The sequence below is a fragment of the Glycine soja genome, chromosome 17 (genome assembly GCF_004193775.1).
Source record: "Glycine soja cultivar W05 chromosome 17, ASM419377v2, whole genome shotgun sequence".
In the NCBI taxonomy this organism is placed as follows: domain Eukaryota; kingdom Viridiplantae; phylum Streptophyta; class Magnoliopsida; order Fabales; family Fabaceae; genus Glycine; species Glycine soja.
Genome location: NC_041018.1, coordinates 14,112,299 through 14,130,962, shown reverse-complemented (window position 1 = coordinate 14,130,962; position 18,664 = coordinate 14,112,299). Strand labels below are relative to the sequence as shown.

At 32.1% G+C, this 18,664-nt stretch overlaps 2 protein-coding genes across 2 annotated transcripts; both read left to right on the top strand.

Annotated features, from left to right (window-relative positions):
- Positions 1 to 1,427: 1,427 nt before the first annotated feature.
- On the top strand, positions 1,428 to 6,597 carry LOC114394036 (formamidase-like). Its single transcript, XM_028355584.1, has 7 exons — positions 1,428 to 1,788; positions 2,401 to 2,638; positions 2,939 to 3,129; positions 3,774 to 4,009; positions 4,490 to 4,733; positions 5,049 to 5,156; positions 6,342 to 6,597. The coding sequence occupies exons 1-7, from the start codon at positions 1,570 to 1,572 to the stop codon at positions 6,462 to 6,464; spliced, it is 1,359 nt and encodes a 452-aa protein (XP_028211385.1). The 5' UTR covers positions 1,428 to 1,569; the 3' UTR covers positions 6,465 to 6,597.
- Positions 6,598 to 10,682: 4,085 nt separating this feature from the next.
- Positions 10,683 to 17,821, top strand: LOC114393835 (casein kinase II subunit alpha-4, chloroplastic). Its single transcript, XM_028355292.1, has 10 exons — positions 10,683 to 11,037; positions 11,220 to 11,349; positions 12,125 to 12,319; positions 14,258 to 14,415; positions 15,128 to 15,218; positions 15,405 to 15,470; positions 16,531 to 16,613; positions 16,707 to 16,770; positions 16,860 to 16,928; positions 17,485 to 17,821. Exons 1-10 carry the CDS (start codon positions 10,910 to 10,912, stop codon positions 17,542 to 17,544), a joined length of 1,044 nt encoding a protein of 347 aa, XP_028211093.1. The 5' UTR covers positions 10,683 to 10,909; the 3' UTR covers positions 17,545 to 17,821.
- The last annotated feature ends 843 nt before the right edge of the window (positions 17,822 to 18,664 follow it).

Genomic DNA, 18,664 nt, shown 5'->3' with positions numbered 1-18,664 from the left:
ATATTTATTTAAAGACTTTTATGATAATTTGGATTTTAGTGAATTGGTATCATAAGAATTTAAAGAATTTGAAAGGAGTTTATAGATTTATAAGATTTGAAAGGATTCGTTGAATTTTTAAAAATATATTGAAAATTATAAGAGTTAGTGAAAAAAATAATAAGTAATGACGAGGTTTAAAAAAAATGATAAAACCAATATAATTTTGTTAATCTTTTAATAGCTATATTGATTCTAACTTTCCTATACTAACCTTTCTTGCAATAACGTTTTCTCATCCTCACTTTTGTATTTGAACAATAGACATAAAATTATATGTTGGTTTTCTAATTTTTTTAATTACTACAATTATTTTATGATAAATCTAATGACATTCTTAAATGAGATACAATAATAAACATGTACTAGAAGAGAATACTACTGAGAATGAAAAAGTGGTAGGGGGTTAATGAGTTATATGAACGACAAAATTAAGGGTGACAATCACAAATATTGTGTGAGTAGGTAATGAACATAGTTAATATAAGGAAAATATGATTAGTGTTCATTCATAAGACAAACATGAATTTAATTTAAAAAATAAAGGAAAAAGTGTAAAGGAAAGAAGTAAATTTAATATTATTTTATTCCAAAAGAATAAGGGAAATATACGTGAAACATTATCTTGTAGAATATTAAAGAGAGAAGAGAGTACGTGTGATGAGAGAAAAAAGAAAGTTTGGTAATCAATGAAAAAAAAGAAAAAAGTCCAGTAAGATTGTTTGATAAATATTTTAGACTAAAAAATTTAATGAAATTCATTGAAATTCTTCATAAAAAATAATTCATTAAAATTTGTATATTTTTTAATACCAAAAGACTCTTTATAAATTATAAAAAATTTTAATTGAATACCAAGAGATTTTGTTATCTTCCATAAAAAATCTTGAAAGTCTTAATTAAATATTATAAAAATTATTTATACTATTTAAAAATTATAATTAAATACTATAAGATTTTTTTTATAAATATTTTAAAATCCTAATTCAATACCTCCTCCTTAATATCAAATTTCAATGAAAAATAACTTAAGAAAAAAATTATTTTTTAATTAAAAATAACATAATTTAATAAAATTAACTATTTTTCTAAAATTAACTAATTTAGATTGTTTTGCTTATAAAAGAGAAGGATAGAATATTTCACTTCCAATATATAAAAAAGTATCTAGACCAATTATTTATTTATAAGAAAAAAAAAGGTTATAATTGACACTATAAAAAACTTTATACAATCATTTAATAACATCTTAATCATAATCCTCAAGATATAATAAGTAAGTTTATAGAATTTTAAAACAATTATCTTAAAAATAATAAATATATTTTTTAATATTAATACATAAACATTAAACTCTTTTATTTATTCTATCCCAAAGTGTAGTTTTCTTATATGAGCCAAATGAATGCACGCCTTTCATCGGTGACCAAAGTGTGATCCATCCACAAGTGGAAAACCGATCCCTTTCCTCACAGTAATGCTACTCTAATTAACACTGTCTATCTAGAGTGTTTGTCCGATCCATGACCCATGGCGCCAGCAACTCCAAGATTTGTTGTGCCAATAGACTTGAAGAAGAATCCATGGGAACAAAACGCTCCTCTCCATAACCGATGGCACCCTCACATACCGCACGTGGCGGCTGTTAATACCGGTGAAGTCTTCAGGGTAGAGATGGTAGATTGGACAGGAGGTGCTATTAAAGACAACGATTCAGCACTAGACATAAAATTTCTAGACCTCTCAACTGTAAGTATAAATGTCATCACCACTGTGATGTGGATGCTAGAAATTGAATTCTTTACACAACTCCTATATGAGTTTTGTTCGTACACAAATTAATCAAGTCGTCCTTTTACTTCTTAGTATTTTTGAATTTTATGTTTCTGTGTTATTTTTTTAGCAACTATAATTAAGGTCTTTAATTTTCCCACAAGATCCTGGTGTATTTTTTAAGTTTCTATCTGATTATGAAATTTCTTAGTTTGAAACTTAGTCACATCTAAAATTATCAGCTTTCTAAAAGTATATTTTGCGAGAATCAAATTTAAATTTTCTCTCACAAATATATCGTATATTATCCACTAAGCCTCCTCAATGTTACTTTGATTTCATTCCATATTGAATTCATACTATATTTATGAATGAAATAATGAGCTTCTTGATGTCAAAAAAGAAATTGAATTCTTAAACCTGGTTTTAGTTGGATAGAAATGAACAAAGAGGACCCAACAAAATTATAGAAACCAAACACTTTATAGCATATGAAGTGAATTATATTTGTATGTTTTTTTTTTCAAGTAACACTAAATGATTTTATGTAATTAATCAATTTTGAATATGCTGGGGTAAATGGGCCAGGTCCATTATCTTAGTGGGCCAATCAGAATTCTGGATAATGATGGGGTCCCAGCCCAGCCTGGAGATCTGCTTGCTGTTGAAATATGCAACTTAGGTCCTCTACCAGGAGATGAATGGGGTTTTACAGCAACATTTGACAGAGAAAATGGTGGTGGCTTCTTGACAGACCATTTTCCTTGTGCCACAAAAGCTATATGGTACTTTGAGGGAATATATGCTCATTCGCCTCAGATACCAGGTGAACATAATAATGGATCATTTTAATCTAATAATATAATACAATTTTATACATATTTTTGTGTTGCTCTCCAATTAAATTGAAGTTTTATTTTTATAATCTACATTGACTTTTATTCATATGTCTCTATTATGCAAATTATCAAAGTAAAACACCAATTCTAATCAGAAACCAAATACCAAACATACTGCATCTAAATTTTGTCCTATAATATATACAAGCTTGGGATGGATACATATACAAGGCATTTTCAACATGCATGTTTTGCTGCTCCCATAATTGTTTATATATGCTGGATAGGAGTACGATTTCCAGGTTTAACACACCCCGGGATAATTGGAACTGCACCATCGATGGAACTCCTGAACATATGGAATGAAAGGGAGAGAGATGTGGAAGAAAATGGCATTAAGTCTTTCAAACTTTGTGAGGTCTTGCATTCACGACCCTTGGCAAGCTTACCCTTAACAAAAAGTTGTCTCCTTGGAAAGGTAATAATTTATTGATCAAGATAATGTCTCTAAATTTAATCTGATCATAAGTCATATTCCTTCAGCTTTACCACACATTGAATCCAAATTCCAGCATTATTTTAGATTTTCGACATGCATATTTGCATAGTAACCTGCCTGGTGCTGATTTTTTTTAGAAAAATATTGTTTTATTTTCTATTTATCGTTTTAAAAAATATCGTTTAAAAATTTAAGATAATCTAATTATGATTTTGTTATTTGTAATCTTATCGTGACCTAATTTTTAATTATTTTAGACATTTATTACAAAATTGAGAGAAATAAAAAACAATAAATGTTAGAACAATAATCTATCAAATAAAATCATAATAGAAAGTTAGATAATAATTTAAAATAATAATTATTATATTTTTAATTCTTTTGTTAAAATGCTGTAAAAAAAAATTCTTACATTACAGTCTTAAATATAAAAATAAAAAACAAAACGGAATGAGTAGTTCAAGAAATAATAACATTTTTTATACTCAACAGAACACACTAATCTTGATCCAAGTTCACAAAAGCTATTTAAGAATTTCACCAATGCTTCGTTGGCATGCTGAGAAATCAAAACAAGATTTCCATTGTGTTATTTTAAAACCCTTTTCTTGACATGGTTATAGATTCGAAAAGGCACTAGTGAATGGGATAAGATTGCAAAGGAAGCCGCAAGAACAATACCAGGACGAGAAAACGGTGGAAATTGTGACATAAAAAACCTTAGCAGAGGTGCCAAGGTATACCTTCCAGTTTTTGTAGAAGGAGCAAATCTCAGCACTGGAGACATGCATTTTTCACAGGGTGATGGCGAGGTCTCATTTTGTGGTGCAATAGAGATGAGTGGTTTCCTAGAACTCAAGTTAGTATAACTTTATAACTCAAATATCACCTTACTCATGCACCTACCCCTGCCACTGTAAATGTAGTTAAAGCTCTTCTTAAGAAATAAAAATAAAAGAAAAGTATTACTAACATATTCTTTCATAATTTTCTATATAATTCTTAGAATTTAATTGTTGATTATGGACTGAGGGATCAACTCAATTAGTTAAGTAGAGTGTATGAATTGTTATAAACCTCTTGATACTTGTCTTCAATTTCTATGGATAAGAAAAAATTATTGCTTATAAATATCATTGTACTCTTAAATATTCCCTAAACAAGAAATAATTATTTGGTAGTCCAAACTCATGATTTATGTACTTTAATGTATATTAAACACACCTTAGTGTTATATAAAGATTGATAGGAATTATGATGGTCTAAAATCACTTAATAATTTCGTACAAGAAGGTAACATATACTTGAGCAAGCTGATAACATTTTTCATGTCATATAGGTGTGAAATTATAAGGGGTGGAATGAAAGAGTACCTTACACCAATGGGGCCAACTCCCCTTCATGTCAACCCAATATTTGAGATAGGTCCTGTTGAACCAAGATTCTCAGAGTGGTTGGTTTTTGAGGGCATCAGTGTTGATGAAAGTGGGAGGCAACACTACCTAGATGCAAGTGTTGCATACAAACGAGCAGTGCTCAATGCCATTGACTACATATCCAAGTTTGGATACTCCAAAGAACAGGTTTAATTAGTTTTCTTTTCATTGTTATACCAAAATGCAAACTATGACTAATTGCTAAGGCTATGATTGGTTTACCTTTGGCCTTTTCTAACTTACATTTGTAAGGTAAATTCAGTTTGGTGATATGTTTAGTTTTTTTTTTTTCTTCTGAAAAATATGTTTGCACCTTTATATTTAGTTTGAAACCAAGTTTCAATTGAAAGTAATACCATTGTTTTTGCAAATTAAATTTGCAAAAACAAAATCTATTCAAATTTAAGTTTGTAAACTTTATTCTAAATTAAACATGTGTACTAATAATATGTTGAACATCAGGTGTACCTCCTTCTGTCTTGCATCCCTTGTGAAGGAAGAATATCTGGAATAGTCGATGCCCCCAATGCTGTAGCAACTCTGGCCATTCCAACAACTATATTTGACCAGGTAAATACTCTTAATCAATAGATCAAGCATGAGCCTTATTATTGACCTCTGTGAGCTATATATTACAATGGCTATTTACAACAATACTTTGTCTCAATACTAAGATTATCATTTCTTATAAGTTTCTTAAACTTAGGAGGCTCAAGACACATCCATCTAACCACAATATAATTGTATGGATTGAAATTATTGACATATTTATCACAATATTTTCTTATTTTTTATTTTTATTTTTTCACATTAGTAAAACACTCAATCAACTAGAAGGAATATGATAGAATGGCCTATCCAAATAGGTGTCTTAACTTAAGACAGAGATGCTATCTTTTGATATTATTTAGTTTTATTTTATTTTTCTAAAATATTAGATGATGTCACTTGTGTGTTGGTATTCTTTGTAAACCTCCATTTAGCATAAGGTATGCATGGATCATCAATTTTTTATTTATCTCTTTGTAACTCTTTAATGATAAATTTTTGGAGTAGTATAGAATAGTTTCTTTGAGCCTATCAAATGATGCTTTCATTGACATTTTTATACAACAATCAATTTCTTCATTGTTACAACCCCTCTAAATTCATTCACGTATGTCTTTCATTTTTCCCCCTCATACCCATCCATATTCCATTCTTCCTTTTCTACAACCAATAATAAAAAAATAAAAAAAACCAAGCTCAAGCCCAATTTTGTTAAGGATCTTGAGGATAAGATTCAAGTGAAACGGATGACAATAATAGGATGAGTCTAAAAATATTCAAATAGGTGACTTAAGACCTAGATATTATCTTTTGATATTACTCAGTTTTATTTTATTTTCTTAAAATTATTAGATGATGCAACTTGTATGATTGATATTCTTTGTAAACCCCTATTTAATTAACATAGGGTATGCATTATGTAATGGATCATCAATGAAGAATTTTAATTATATGTTTATCTTTTTGTAGCTTTTTAATGGTAAATTTTAGGAGTAACATAAAATAATCTCTCTGAGCCTATGAGAATAGCACTACAATCATCATTTGCTCGATCAACACTATTTTATGTGAACTTCATGCATTGTCAAAGCTAAAAAGCTAGAGACCGTTTCTTATTCTCAAAACATTCATATTAGGTTACCTGATTCACAAAGTCAAGGATTATAATTTTTTAATCATGGGGATTAAATTTTTATGTTGTTTCAGGATATTCGTCCTAAAAATAACAAGGTGCCAGTTGGACCCCGCCTTGTAAGGAAACCAGATGTCTTCAAATGCACTTATGACGGGAACTTGCCCATTACAAGGAATCCAAGTGCCACGTCATGATTCATATGAATTGCACAACATAAAATTAAGTAATTGAATACACGTGGTTAATGTAATGGAATTAAAATTGAATCGTTCGAGTATTACCGAGTTTAATCTTTAGCAAAAATAATTTTTAATCAGATTTTACTTACTTCTCGGGTCAAACTCCAGATAATTTTATCGTATGCTACTGCTCGCTGGACAAATGAAAAAACAATGTTAGTATTATGAACAAATCTAGAGTTTAGATAGAGTCTCCTAATTCAAATAAAGGGTGAATTTAGATAGACTATGTTAATTCAAATAAAAGCTAACCTCATGTTTGGATGAGGAATTTGAAACGTCTAAAATTTGAATTGCTTTAATTTTAATTTCCTTCATTTTCTAAATACTTTGTTTGGATAAATCAATTCAAATTTCTTAAATTTTAAATTCTTTGTTTGGATAAATCAATTCAAATTTCTTAAATTTTAAATTCTTTGTTTAATTTTAATTTCCTTCATTTTCTAAATACTTTGTTTGGATAAATCAATTCAAATTTCTTAAATTTTAAATTCTTTGTTTGGATAGAGCAATTCAATTTCCTCCATATGCAAAATTTCCTTTTTATGGTGATCCAATGGCTCCATTTCTTTTCATGGTGGTGGCGGAAGGTCTTTGTGGACTAATAAGGGAAGCTATTGAGAAGGATTTTTTAGGAGTTTCCAAGTGGGTGGATATGGGGTGGAGGTCAACTTGCTATAATATGCAAATGACACCATTTTCATTGGGGAAGCTACTTTGACCAATACTAGGACCGACAAATGCATTCTTTGATGCTTTGAATTAGCATCGGGGGTGGACGGATCCTTTGAAGAAAGACTTATGGGGGTTTTGAATTGCAAATTGATGAAGTTTCCTTTTAATTATCTTGGTATCCCAATTGGTGCTAACCCAAGAAAGGAGGAAATGTGGAAGCCCATAATCGAAAAAGTAAAAAAGAAATTGTCTTTGTGGAAACATAAACTCATCTCTTTTGTGGGGAGGGTGTGCCTCATTAATTCGATCCTCAATGTTCTTCCTCTTTTTTTCTTCTCTTTTTTTAAGATTCCTATGGTGGTTTTATCTAAATTGGTGAGTTTACAAAGAAATTTCTTGTGGGGAAGTGAGAGTGATAATAGGAAAATTGCTTGGGTTAGTTTGGAAAAAATATGTCTTCCAAAAGAAAGTGGGGGCTTGGGGATAAAAGATATAAGAGTTTTTAATGAAGCCTTGCTAAGTAAGTGGAGATGGCTCTTGTTTCATCAACAAGATTTGTTATAGGTGAGGGTCTTTAATGAGAGATACAAGGGGTGGAAAGGTTTAGTAGAGGCCACAATAAGGAAGGCTCTTTGTAGTGGAGGGGCATTTTCTTGTGGTAGTGGGAGTAAGTTTAGATGGTGTGATAAGGGCATGATTTAGGATATTAGTGATGGGAAAGTGGCTAGATTTTGGTTAGATTGTTGGTTGGAGGCGGAAACTTTAGAGAAAAAATACCTAAGATTATTATTTATTTCTACACAACAAAATGAGGTGGTTGAGAATATGGGAAATTGGGTTGGCGAGGGGTGGGTTTGGGATTTGAGGTGTTGGAGCATGTTATTTCAATGGGAGGAAGAACTTGCACAAAATTTTAAGTTAAGATTGAAGGGTGTGGTTATAAAAAAGAATGGTGTAGATAGTTCGAGGTGGTGTAATCAAAACTGGGGGTATACTTAGTGAATTCTGGCTACAATTTCATATCAAATCTTTCTGGTGTAATACCAAAGGATGACTTCTCAGTGGTTTTGTGGAAACTAATGATCCCACCCAAGGTGTAACGACCCGCCTCGTTGTTACGATATCACTAACTCTAAAATGTGAATTTCAATTTTTAAATAAAATCTCAATTAATTTGATTATGAAAATGGGAGTAAAATTTTTGCGATACACATTCACCAAACAACACACAAACACTTAAATAAACATCTATATATGTATATCTTAAACCATTATACACCATTCACATGACAATAATTTAGTTTTTACATGTATCTAAATCCATGATTTACATGCTCAAATCAAAAAACATTATGGAACCACTATAAAGGAGTTATTAATAAAACACAATTATCTCCCAAAATAATCCCAATGTCATCACGTCAACTTGGCGGCTCCCACAAAAAGAATCTCCCTCCAGGTCATCTATTATTGTTTATCTGCTCTCATGAACAAAGGTTCGCGATCATTGCGGGTACCAACCACACGGTACAAAATTGCAAGGGTGAGTTTATTATAAAAGAAATCAATAAGCATCAAATGACCATGATTAGTAAGAAAACAATAACAAATACCATAATCATACACAAATATTCATCACTCCAACATACACTTAACAACTAATCATCAACTTTTCCACAATTCCAATCAATCATACTTAGTATGATGCATGCACCAGATCTCAACTCTCAAATGTAATGTGGTATCATTCGTCAGAAAATAGTCTAAGCGTATCCACGTGACACTAACACTTAGGAAAACTAGACAACAAGTGTCGAAGTCACCTTATCGTGTACAAGTAACTCCCCCCCATAGTGATCTCCCTGAGTCAAAAGGGAGTTCCAAATCAAGTGACATGCTCTCAAGTACAAGTATTTTCTCTCATGAAAAACTACAAGTACAAGTATTTTCTCTCATGAGTCAAAAGGTTTATTACTTTAAGGTTTTTATCTATCAATAATTTATTTTTATATCATTCTATTGAATTTATGATTCTACTCAGTTAGATCTAGATTAATTAAAAATTCAATGTGATATATGTGAAGAGATATAAGGTCGGATGGTTAAGAAAAATGGAAAGGAGAAAAGTATTATGGGTTTGATTTGATTCTTCATTCTAACAAAAACTAATAATTAATATTTATCAATAAAAAAAAGTGATATTGATGATGTTTTTATACCAAATATGGGAAACTTTTTTTTTAAATCATCGGGATACTTTTTTGAATTTATTACAATAGATAAGTCGGGTTTTAAAACACGACTTTGAGAAATATTCTCTAAAATAAAATTATCTAAAAACTATCATCTAAAGTTTTTTGTTGTTGCAAAGTTGTCTAAAGTATATACTCAAATAAAAGTCCAAATACAATTATATTCCATGAGATAGGTATAAATAAAAAATATATAAAGATATATTTAAGTGTTTTAATGTTGTCGGGTAACACATACACGTGGGTATGAGTACTAAGATATTCATCCCTATCTTGTTGGTAGTAAAAACGCTCATATCCATTACCCGCAATACCTCATAGAGATATCCATGAACTTCTCCGTTGCACAGATGTTATTTGCACGTGCAAATATATTTGTTATCCATAAGCATATCATATGAAAATGATTGTATGTATGAATGATATACTTTTCGGCTAGTTTTTTAGCTAATTTTGCAAAACATGGTTTATATTTGGCAAAACTAGTAGTTGAAAGCTGGAAAATTGAATAATTATCTTATTGAATCACAAGTATTTGATAAGATTATATGTTGAATTAGCTGAAAAATATAAATTTACATAAGTAGACCTAATATTCTACCTTAAATAAAAAGATTAAAAAAAATCTAATATGTTCAAGAACAAGAAGAGAATAAATATAAAAAGTTAAAAATTAGAAATTAACATTTTAAAAAATGTTACTTTTAGAAGCGTCTCAAACAATGCTAAAAACTGGTTTACCAAACAATCATACAAGTTTTCAGCTACTAAAAAAAAAGTTAACAACTAGCTGAAATCAAATACATTCTTAACATACACTATTAAATTAAAATGTTAATTAAAATAATTCATATAGTAACAATAAAATCTCTAAAAAAATTAACAAAACAAAAGAAAAACAAATCTCTAAAAAATCTAAATTATCAATTTGATAAATATCTTAAACTCATCATTACCATTATGACTACTACTACACCATTATCATATTATTGTCATCATTGTTACAATCATCTCAGTGTAATTTATGTAATTTCTAAGAAAAAAAATCAAGTTTATTACATTCAAATCTCATATATTTCTTCTTGTTTTAATGCAAGAAATAAGAAAAATTAATAATAAAAAGGAGAGAGAAGTAAAAGAAAAAGAAAAAAAGAGAGATATTTTTAATAAAAATTAAAAAAAATGAGAAGAGGGTTTGAAAATTGCGTCCGAAGGCATCAATTCATAGGCCTTTTTTTTTCCCAGCTGCAACTTTTACTTGCAATTTAATGGCCCTAAGGCCCTTCTTCTATTTCAACTTCTCGCGCGATAGATTGCTCTTTTCTCCTTCGCTCTTCCCTTTCCCATTCCCATTCCTATTCCTCCTTTCCCTCTCCTCTCCGCTCCTCCAATTCCCCCCAAACTTTCTCCCTCCGCCGCTTCGCCGCCGCCTCTCTCGCTTGCCCTCCACCGCCGCCGCCGCCCCTCGACGCCATGGCCCAGAAAATCGGAAAGTCCACGCGCCGCCCCGGTGCCTCCTCCAAGGCCCGCGTCTATGCCGATGTCAACGTCGTTCGCCCCAAGGAATATTGGGACTACGAGTCCCTCAACGTCCAGTGGGGGTAACATAACAGATTCTCCTTCTTCTTTTATTGTTTTTCCCCCCTTCGATTTTCAAATACCTTTAACCTTTTTTATTTTTTATTTATTTTGGATAATATAAATGTTTTCTTTTTTCCTTTTCCAAAGTAAAAGGGAATTTAGGGTTGTTGTTGTTGTTATTGTTGTGACTCTTTTTTTTTAGGGAGCAAGATGATTATGAGGTGGTGAGAAAGGTGGGTAGGGGGAAATACAGTGAGGTGTTCGAAGGTGTTCACTGCACCGACGGTGAGAAATGTGTCATTAAGATCCTGAAACCCGTGAAGAAGAAGAAGGTGAGAGCCATGTGTGAGCGTTGACGTTTTCTTTATTCTTTTGTGAAGTTTTGGATTTTGTTCTTATGTCTTGGTTGGGTTTACTTTTTCGATTCGAGTTTCGTAAATGAATGTGTTGTTATGCTTGTGCTGCAATAATCATAGACAAGACAAGTCATGTTATTATATTGAGGGATGCTTACAATTTGTAGAGTGGTATGCTTATGTTGATTTTGCAGTTGAAACGTTTTATTGTGTGTGTGGTGGCTTGGGTTATTTTATTTTCTGGGAAATAAAATTGACCAAAAGTATCACAAACTTGAGAGAAAAACTTAACATAATAATCAAATTCAAACACAAAAGCATAGCATCATAGTCTTTTGACAATTCTGATGATGTGGGTGAAGGTTCTGGCACAGATGATGAGCTATCCTTGATCACCAAAAATGCATAAAAAAGATGTGGAAAAGAAATGGCAAAGGATAACGACCTTTCAAGAAGAATTTCAAGGGAAGGATAAAGTTAATTTGTGTGTATTATAGGCTGTGAATGTGAATGTCATGCAAGTGGCCTTAGTGCTACAGAGTAGTTCTAGTTGCTTCCATTTGGTTACTCAGAATAAAGATGCTCTAGTAGCAGAGGGCTGTCTAGTTGTTTATTTTAAAGTATAAAGTATATATATATATATATATATATATATATATATATATATATATATATATATATATATATATATATATATATATATATATATATATAAATGTAACTCTGACAATGCTTCTGTTTCTGAATGCAGATCAAGAGGGAAATCAAAATATTACAGAATCTTTGTGGAGGGCCTAATGTTGTAAAGTTGCTTGACATTGTTAGAGACCAGCAATCGAAGACCCCAAGTCTTATATTTGAATATGTCAATAACACTGATTTTAAAGTGCTCTATCCTACATTGTCAGACTACGACATACGATATTATATTTTTGAACTTCTGAAGGCAAGTTCTATTCTCTATTGTTTAATAATGAAGTACATGAACTTGGCACAACTGATATTGTTTTTGCTTTTACTATTTTTTTAATCCTCACATCGTGTTGGACACAAGATATACTTGATGCTTCATAATAAGGTTGAATGTTAATGATTTCTGTGATCTTCTTGTTGAATTAGATTGAAAGTAATAAAGACTTGAGTGCTTTGCTATATAGATTTGGTAAATACTTCCGTCTTAGGTGTAGTGTAGATGAACTATGATAATGGTTGGTATTTCGGATCTGATATTGGAGGAAGGTTTTGTATTGTATAAGGGACTTATGGAACTTAACTGCTCCATAGATTCTCGTGATGCAATACATATCACCTTATCTTGTACAATAACAGTTCAAGAACCAGTTCCTTTCTCTTGAAATTGTGTGTTGAGTTTAAGAAAGCATCCTCGTCAGTATGGTTTGTATGCTGTCATCCTCAGCCATTTGTCCTGTGAGATAATGCAGCTTGCTTTCTAATTTCTATGTAAAAATGTATCTTATTATTGTTCTTCAACCATAGTTAATTGTGTGCAATAGCGCCACTATAGTGGTGTTTTGTCATGACTTCCTGCTGCTCAATAGAACCTGTTGTGGAACAGTTTTTTTGTGTCGTGCTCATTGCAGTGCTAATCCTGGGAAATCACGGATATCTCAGCTGCTATTTTTCCATGTTCAAAATCCCTTGTTTATGGTCTGTAGTTTAATCTCAAAATACTAGTGCCATTTTGAACATGGAATGAGCATATAAAATTAAAGAGATATTCTTCCCCTTACATATAAAATTAAAGACATATTCATAATTAGCGCCACTATAGTGGTGTTTTGTCATGACTTCCTACTGCTCAATAGAACCTGTTGTGGAACAGTTTTTTTGTGTCATGCTCATTGCAGTGCTAATCCTGGGAAATCACGGATATCTCAGCTGCTATTCTTCCATGCTCAAAATCCCTTGTTTATGGTCTGTAGTTTAATCACAAAATACTAGTGCCATTTTGCCAGGTCTTAGGGGGGAAATTCCCTCCCTTTTTCTTTTAATCAGAACAGAAACTCTATTTTCCCCTTCTTCATTTGCATGCCCAACAGTAACGAACGCAGGCCTTCTCCTGTCTGACAAAGACTCACCTATCTCTGGTGACATTGCCAGCCATCTCTTGGTGAACTCATCAATGATTTACTGAACCTGTGATCCATAAAGCAATGGCTTCATCCGCTCAGCCTCAGGGAACAACACCAAGCTCTGGCTCTACCTCTATATTGGTCTCTTGTTTGATTTCTTTAAGTTATTGATCGGTATTTAATTAAATCTAACTTTTGATCATTAATTATGAATATCTCTTTAATTTTATATGTATATTTTAAGTTTTCAGCTCATATATATGTCAATATAACTTATATAATGTGTGTCTTAAAAATTTATAATAGTGGTCATCTCACCACCTACTATATTGATTTTGGGGCGGTTGCTTCATGCCACTATTTGGGATTGACTATGTCTTCAACCCTTCTTGAACTCTGAAGCTTATGTTTTTTGGTGTTCATTGTATGGTAATGGTATTGTTGATCTGTTGTATCATCCAATAAAGATAATCTTTGATGGCGAAACTACATGTCACTCGATTCTATTTGTATTTATACTGAAGTAGCAAACTATAAAGTTTTGCCTGGAATAGTTAAAATACAAATAATATAGCTGCATCTAATGCCTATATGTCCTGTAGGTTTCATTGTTGGCATATTAGTTATTCTGTCCCTTATATTGTATTGGATTATTATGTATTGTCATTACGGTGATGCTTTGCTCAGTTTGGGATCTATAGTTTGCATTAAATTATTTTTTCAATCCAACCATTTCGTATTGCTTGTGGCTATCAACTTGGAAGCGCTAAGTTATTTGGAATTTCTGCCAGGCACTGGATTATTGCCATTCACAAGGAATCATGCATCGTGATGTGAAACCACATAATGTAATGATTGATCATGAGCAGCGTAAGCTTCGCCTTATAGATTGGGGGCTTGCAGAGTTCTATCATCCTGGGAAAGAATATAATGTTCGTGTGGCATCAAGGTACATTTGCTCTTATGTCTCTTTTTTTTGTTTTTTTTGGGAAGCAGGGGGGAGGACGATTCATAATTGAGGTGGGCCTTGGGGGGAATCACGAGGAGGGGAAAAGGGGATATAGTGCATTATGGCATTTTAACTTGTGCACTCTTGTTGCATGCCCTCATGACTCATCCCAAGTACTCAACCAGCTAAGCCATCTTTAGGGGAACTGCACTTATGCTTCTTTTGTTGCTTTTTCAAATGATTTATAAATTTACGAAGTAATTACTCAGGCTACATTTTCATACTTGTTGCACAGTCTGGTTTCTTTCCTTTTGGTTATTGTAATTACTCCTTCCATTTGCCTCTAGGCTTGGTTATGTAGATACTTCTTAAACAAAGTGTCTAAGCCCATGAATACAAAATTTTAAGTTAGAAGGTTATGAGAGATTTCTTTTTATTTAAAATGATCATTTGGTAAGCCATGTTTGTTATAGCAAGGATGAGGGGCATGGGGTTTGGAAATTTAGTGTCCAAAGTCAATGCTTTAGTTGGTAAATCTTTAATGGTGATTCCCCTGCATAGACACCTTTAGCCATCAGGTAAAGAACAAATATGGATTTACATGTTTTTGGTTAAAAAGGAACTTGATTATGGCTACTGAGAGTTTTTATTCTCTCATTTATTAGCAATCACAAACATTTTTTGATCTCCTTTATGCCTGATTTGCTTGTAGATATTTCAAAGGTCCCGAGCTTCTTGTTGATCTTCAAGACTATGATTACTCTCTAGATTTATGGAGTCTTGGTTGTATGTTTGCTGGGATGGTAAATGGTTCACTTTCCTTCAAATGCAATTTTTTTATTATTACATTGTTTAGGCCTGGTTCTTCCTTTGAGATAAACCTTAGAATCTTTATCTACTTCATGATAGATCAATTTCTCCTTTTGAAGTCATACAGATTTAAATCTCCTCCCCTGCTTGCCTCATGCTTGTGTATTTACGTTTTACAGATATTCCGTAAGGAGCCATTCTTTTATGGACATGATAACTATGATCAACTGGTCAAAATAGCTAAGGTAAGGGAAGCCTGGGAGGTGGACTTGAGTTTGTGCCAGATTGTTAAGTTATGTATGTTTGAGTGATAACTCATTGCTGCTTTGCTCTGGCCCTGGTGTTTTTTTATTTGTAATCGTACATTTCATGCTGGGGATTTTGTGTTGCAAGTGTGCATTGTTCTTGAATCTTGTATTGTTTTTTGCCTTTCCTCTTTATTGAATGGTTCCAAAGTTTGCTTCTCTCAATATTTGGCCATTTGATACTAAATTTTGGACTTTGGAGCTTTAGATCATATTATTGGTAATCCATCATGAAAACTTCACACTTCATCACCCTTGCAGATGGTTCTAAAGTCAAAGCTTACAATGGTCAAATCTCCTGTCTTCCATCCTTGACTTTAGAATCAGTTCCTATTCCTGTTTCACATTCACCATTCAATAAAGATTCTATTAGTAAACCAAAAAGCATCTTAATTGTTCAACAGCCTTCTTCTCTGACTCTTTTCATATACATGACTGGAGTATGAGATAGGTGTTTGGTGCCAGGCTCCTTTGTTTCCAACTTCAATCTTCCACTGTTGTTGCAGCAGCTGCATCTCCAAATACATTTTTAGGACTATGGGGAAGGGATAGTTAATTAGGATAGTTAGTTAAAGTTAGTGACCTAAATAAATAGGACTGAAGCTCTTTGTGAATTGAGGGAATTCAGGGGGATCTTATATCATTTGTAAATTGAGCATTAGCTCTTTGTGAAGGATTAATCCTTTGAGGAGGTCTCCTATTTTGCTTAGTGCCAAAATCCCTAGCATTTAACTCAAATACTATAAAATATGCATCCCTAAATCTAATCTCAATTGTGGTCTTGTGATAAAATTATCTTTTTGTGAAGAAATATGATGGGTTTGGCTTTTGAGAATGCCTTCTTCCGTTTCCTACTTGCTGCCTTATTTTTCTGCTACTGATCTTTGCAGAACTCTGTGTGTGTTATACTTATATTTGGCTACAGTATTGGTGTAGAAGCAACTAAAAAGAGATGATGATGGGGAATTTGATTGATAATCTTTTTTCCCTCATGCAATAGGTACTTGGGACAGATGAATTAAGTGTATATTTAGATAAGTATCGAATAGAGTTGGACCCTCATCTTGCAGCACTTATCGGGAGGTTTGTCTGTGCTTACATAGTTTAGTATATATGTTGCTTTTGTTAAATAAAGCTATTTTTTTAACTAAGAAGACACTCCAAATATTGTGACAGGCATAGCCGCAAGCCATGGGCGAAGTTCATTAATGTAGAAAATCATCACTTGGCTGTTCCTGAGGTAGTATGCATTTGTAATTATTTATTTAAATGTACATGTATATATATTATGATTGATTCTCATTCTAAATTTACACTATTTTTTAAAAGGCCGTTGACTTTGTTGACAAGTTATTACGCTATGATCACCAAGAACGTCCTACTGCAAAAGAAGCCATGGTAAGAACTCAATCTTTTTAGTATTGTTATTACTGCTCTATGTTTTATTGTGACACTTTCAAGATATATTAGCCCAGCTTGGACTTGCATTTGGGAATTCAGGCTTCTGATGTGATTTTGCTGTGACTACTGGTTCTCATATGATTGCCGTTAATCCTGCCTTGTTTGGACTTTGGAGTTTATTTTTAAATTTTAGAAGAAAAAAATGGTGGGAAATCCATGTTAAGTAGACCATTTAATGGTTATAACCAACCTTTATAGTTGGTTTCTAATTCTTTGCTTGGTATCCTAGGTGATTGTAGGTAGAACCTGGATTTTTATTTGTTTGTTTGCCTTTTTAACCTATTGGTTTTGGTAACGAGTGCTCTATAATAAAAGATGACAAAGTATTAAATGTAAAGTTAAGCATTTAATATATTAGGAACTTGTTGACACAATTTATTATTTTTGCTCAAATTGTATAATAGGCTGTCTATGCCCTTCCTAGCACCCAAATATTTGTTAATATGAACTTGTTTTGCAAAATGTTTTTAACAGAATATTTATTGATATGCAGGCCCATCCATACTTCAATCCAGTTAGAAATGCAGAAAGTAGTAGAACTCGAGCACATTGAGTTGTTGGTGCTTGTTGAGATATGGTGTTCGTTCTTGACAGGGGGGCAACAGTCTGAACTGTTATTTCTGGTGGAACTTGCTTTTAGGTGATTCCCCTGTTCTGTTGTAAAACTCATTTTAATTAGCTTTTTGCATAATAGTTTTGTTTCTGGTTTTTTAAAATTATTTTTGGGTGGAAATTCAGCTCTCTACAGTTTTATTTGATTGTGTGCCAAAATTTGGAAATGAAATGTTGATTCAATTTCAGAAAAATTATCCGCGTGTTTTTTTATGTAACATGTTGAATCATATTTTTAAGGTTCCCGATACATTACAAGTGTTGGCACGTGATAACTATTACAGCCATCCCATTTAACTTCCGGCTGTAAGGGGGATAATGTAGGTATGGGTGTGCACCATGGTTTTGAAACCGGATTGGTTGGTTCGATCGGGAATTGTTCACGCGTCTGGTTCAATGCTTCCTAAAAAGTTGTGTCCTTTAACTGATTTAAAATTGTTGAATTGGTTGAAAATCGGTAAAATCTGCTAGGTTAATTGGTTTCGCCTAAAACTTTTTAAATTTTTTTTTTCAAAATGTCATTTTGATTTTAAAGAAAAAAATATTATGACTTAGAACACTTTTAAGTAAAGTTTATTTTTTATTTTTATCAATTTATACAAATTATGCTATATTAAAATATAAAAAAATGTTTTATTAAGACCGGTTTGACTTTGATTGAATTATTGATCCTTAAATTAGTGTCTTTTTCGGTTCGATTCTAAGAACACTAGTATTTGTAATTAGGGCCTTGGTGGGACTCAAGGTATTCTTACAAATTTTGGTCCTTAAGGTTAATTTTGAGACTAATTTTTAGTTTGACATTTAGTGACATTTAAAATTTTTGGTTCTTTTTTACTGATGTATTGTGTAAATCAAATTTAAGTCTTTTTCTATCATTTCAGTTTGAGTAGTTAACAGAGCTATAATTCATTGGGTGTAGCTTATAGCATTTGATTACTCCTTGCTATACTTTCGTAGAAGGAAGGAAAGTGACTAGGACAGAAAATATGGAAGGTTATATTATCGTATTTGGTCAAAAACAAAGTGAAAAGAAAAAAAATTCTTGAGCTTGGTTGAGA

What these genes read in the sequence shown, in the direction of transcription:
- LOC114394036 (XM_028355584.1), top strand. Translation starts at nt 1,570, where the DNA reads ATGGCGCCAGCAACTCCAAGATTTGTTGTGCCAATAGACTTGAAGAAG. An exon ending in AGTGGTTTCCTAGAACTCAA is followed by an intron (nt 4,010 to 4,489) that starts GTTAGTATAACT and finishes CATGTCATATAG; the next exon opens with GTGTGAAATTATAAGGGGTG. An exon ending in CAACAACTATATTTGACCAG is followed by an intron (nt 5,157 to 6,341) that starts GTAAATACTCTT and finishes ATGTTGTTTCAG; the next exon opens with GATATTCGTCCTAAAAATAA.
- LOC114393835 (XM_028355292.1), top strand. Translation starts at nt 10,910, where the DNA reads ATGGCCCAGAAAATCGGAAAGTCCACGCGCCGCCCCGGTGCCTCCTCC. An exon ending in TCCCTCAACGTCCAGTGGGG is followed by an intron (nt 11,038 to 11,219) that starts GTAACATAACAG and finishes CTTTTTTTTTAG; the next exon opens with GGAGCAAGATGATTATGAGG. An exon ending in AACTGGTCAAAATAGCTAAG is followed by an intron (nt 15,471 to 16,530) that starts GTAAGGGAAGCC and finishes CTCATGCAATAG; the next exon opens with GTACTTGGGACAGATGAATT.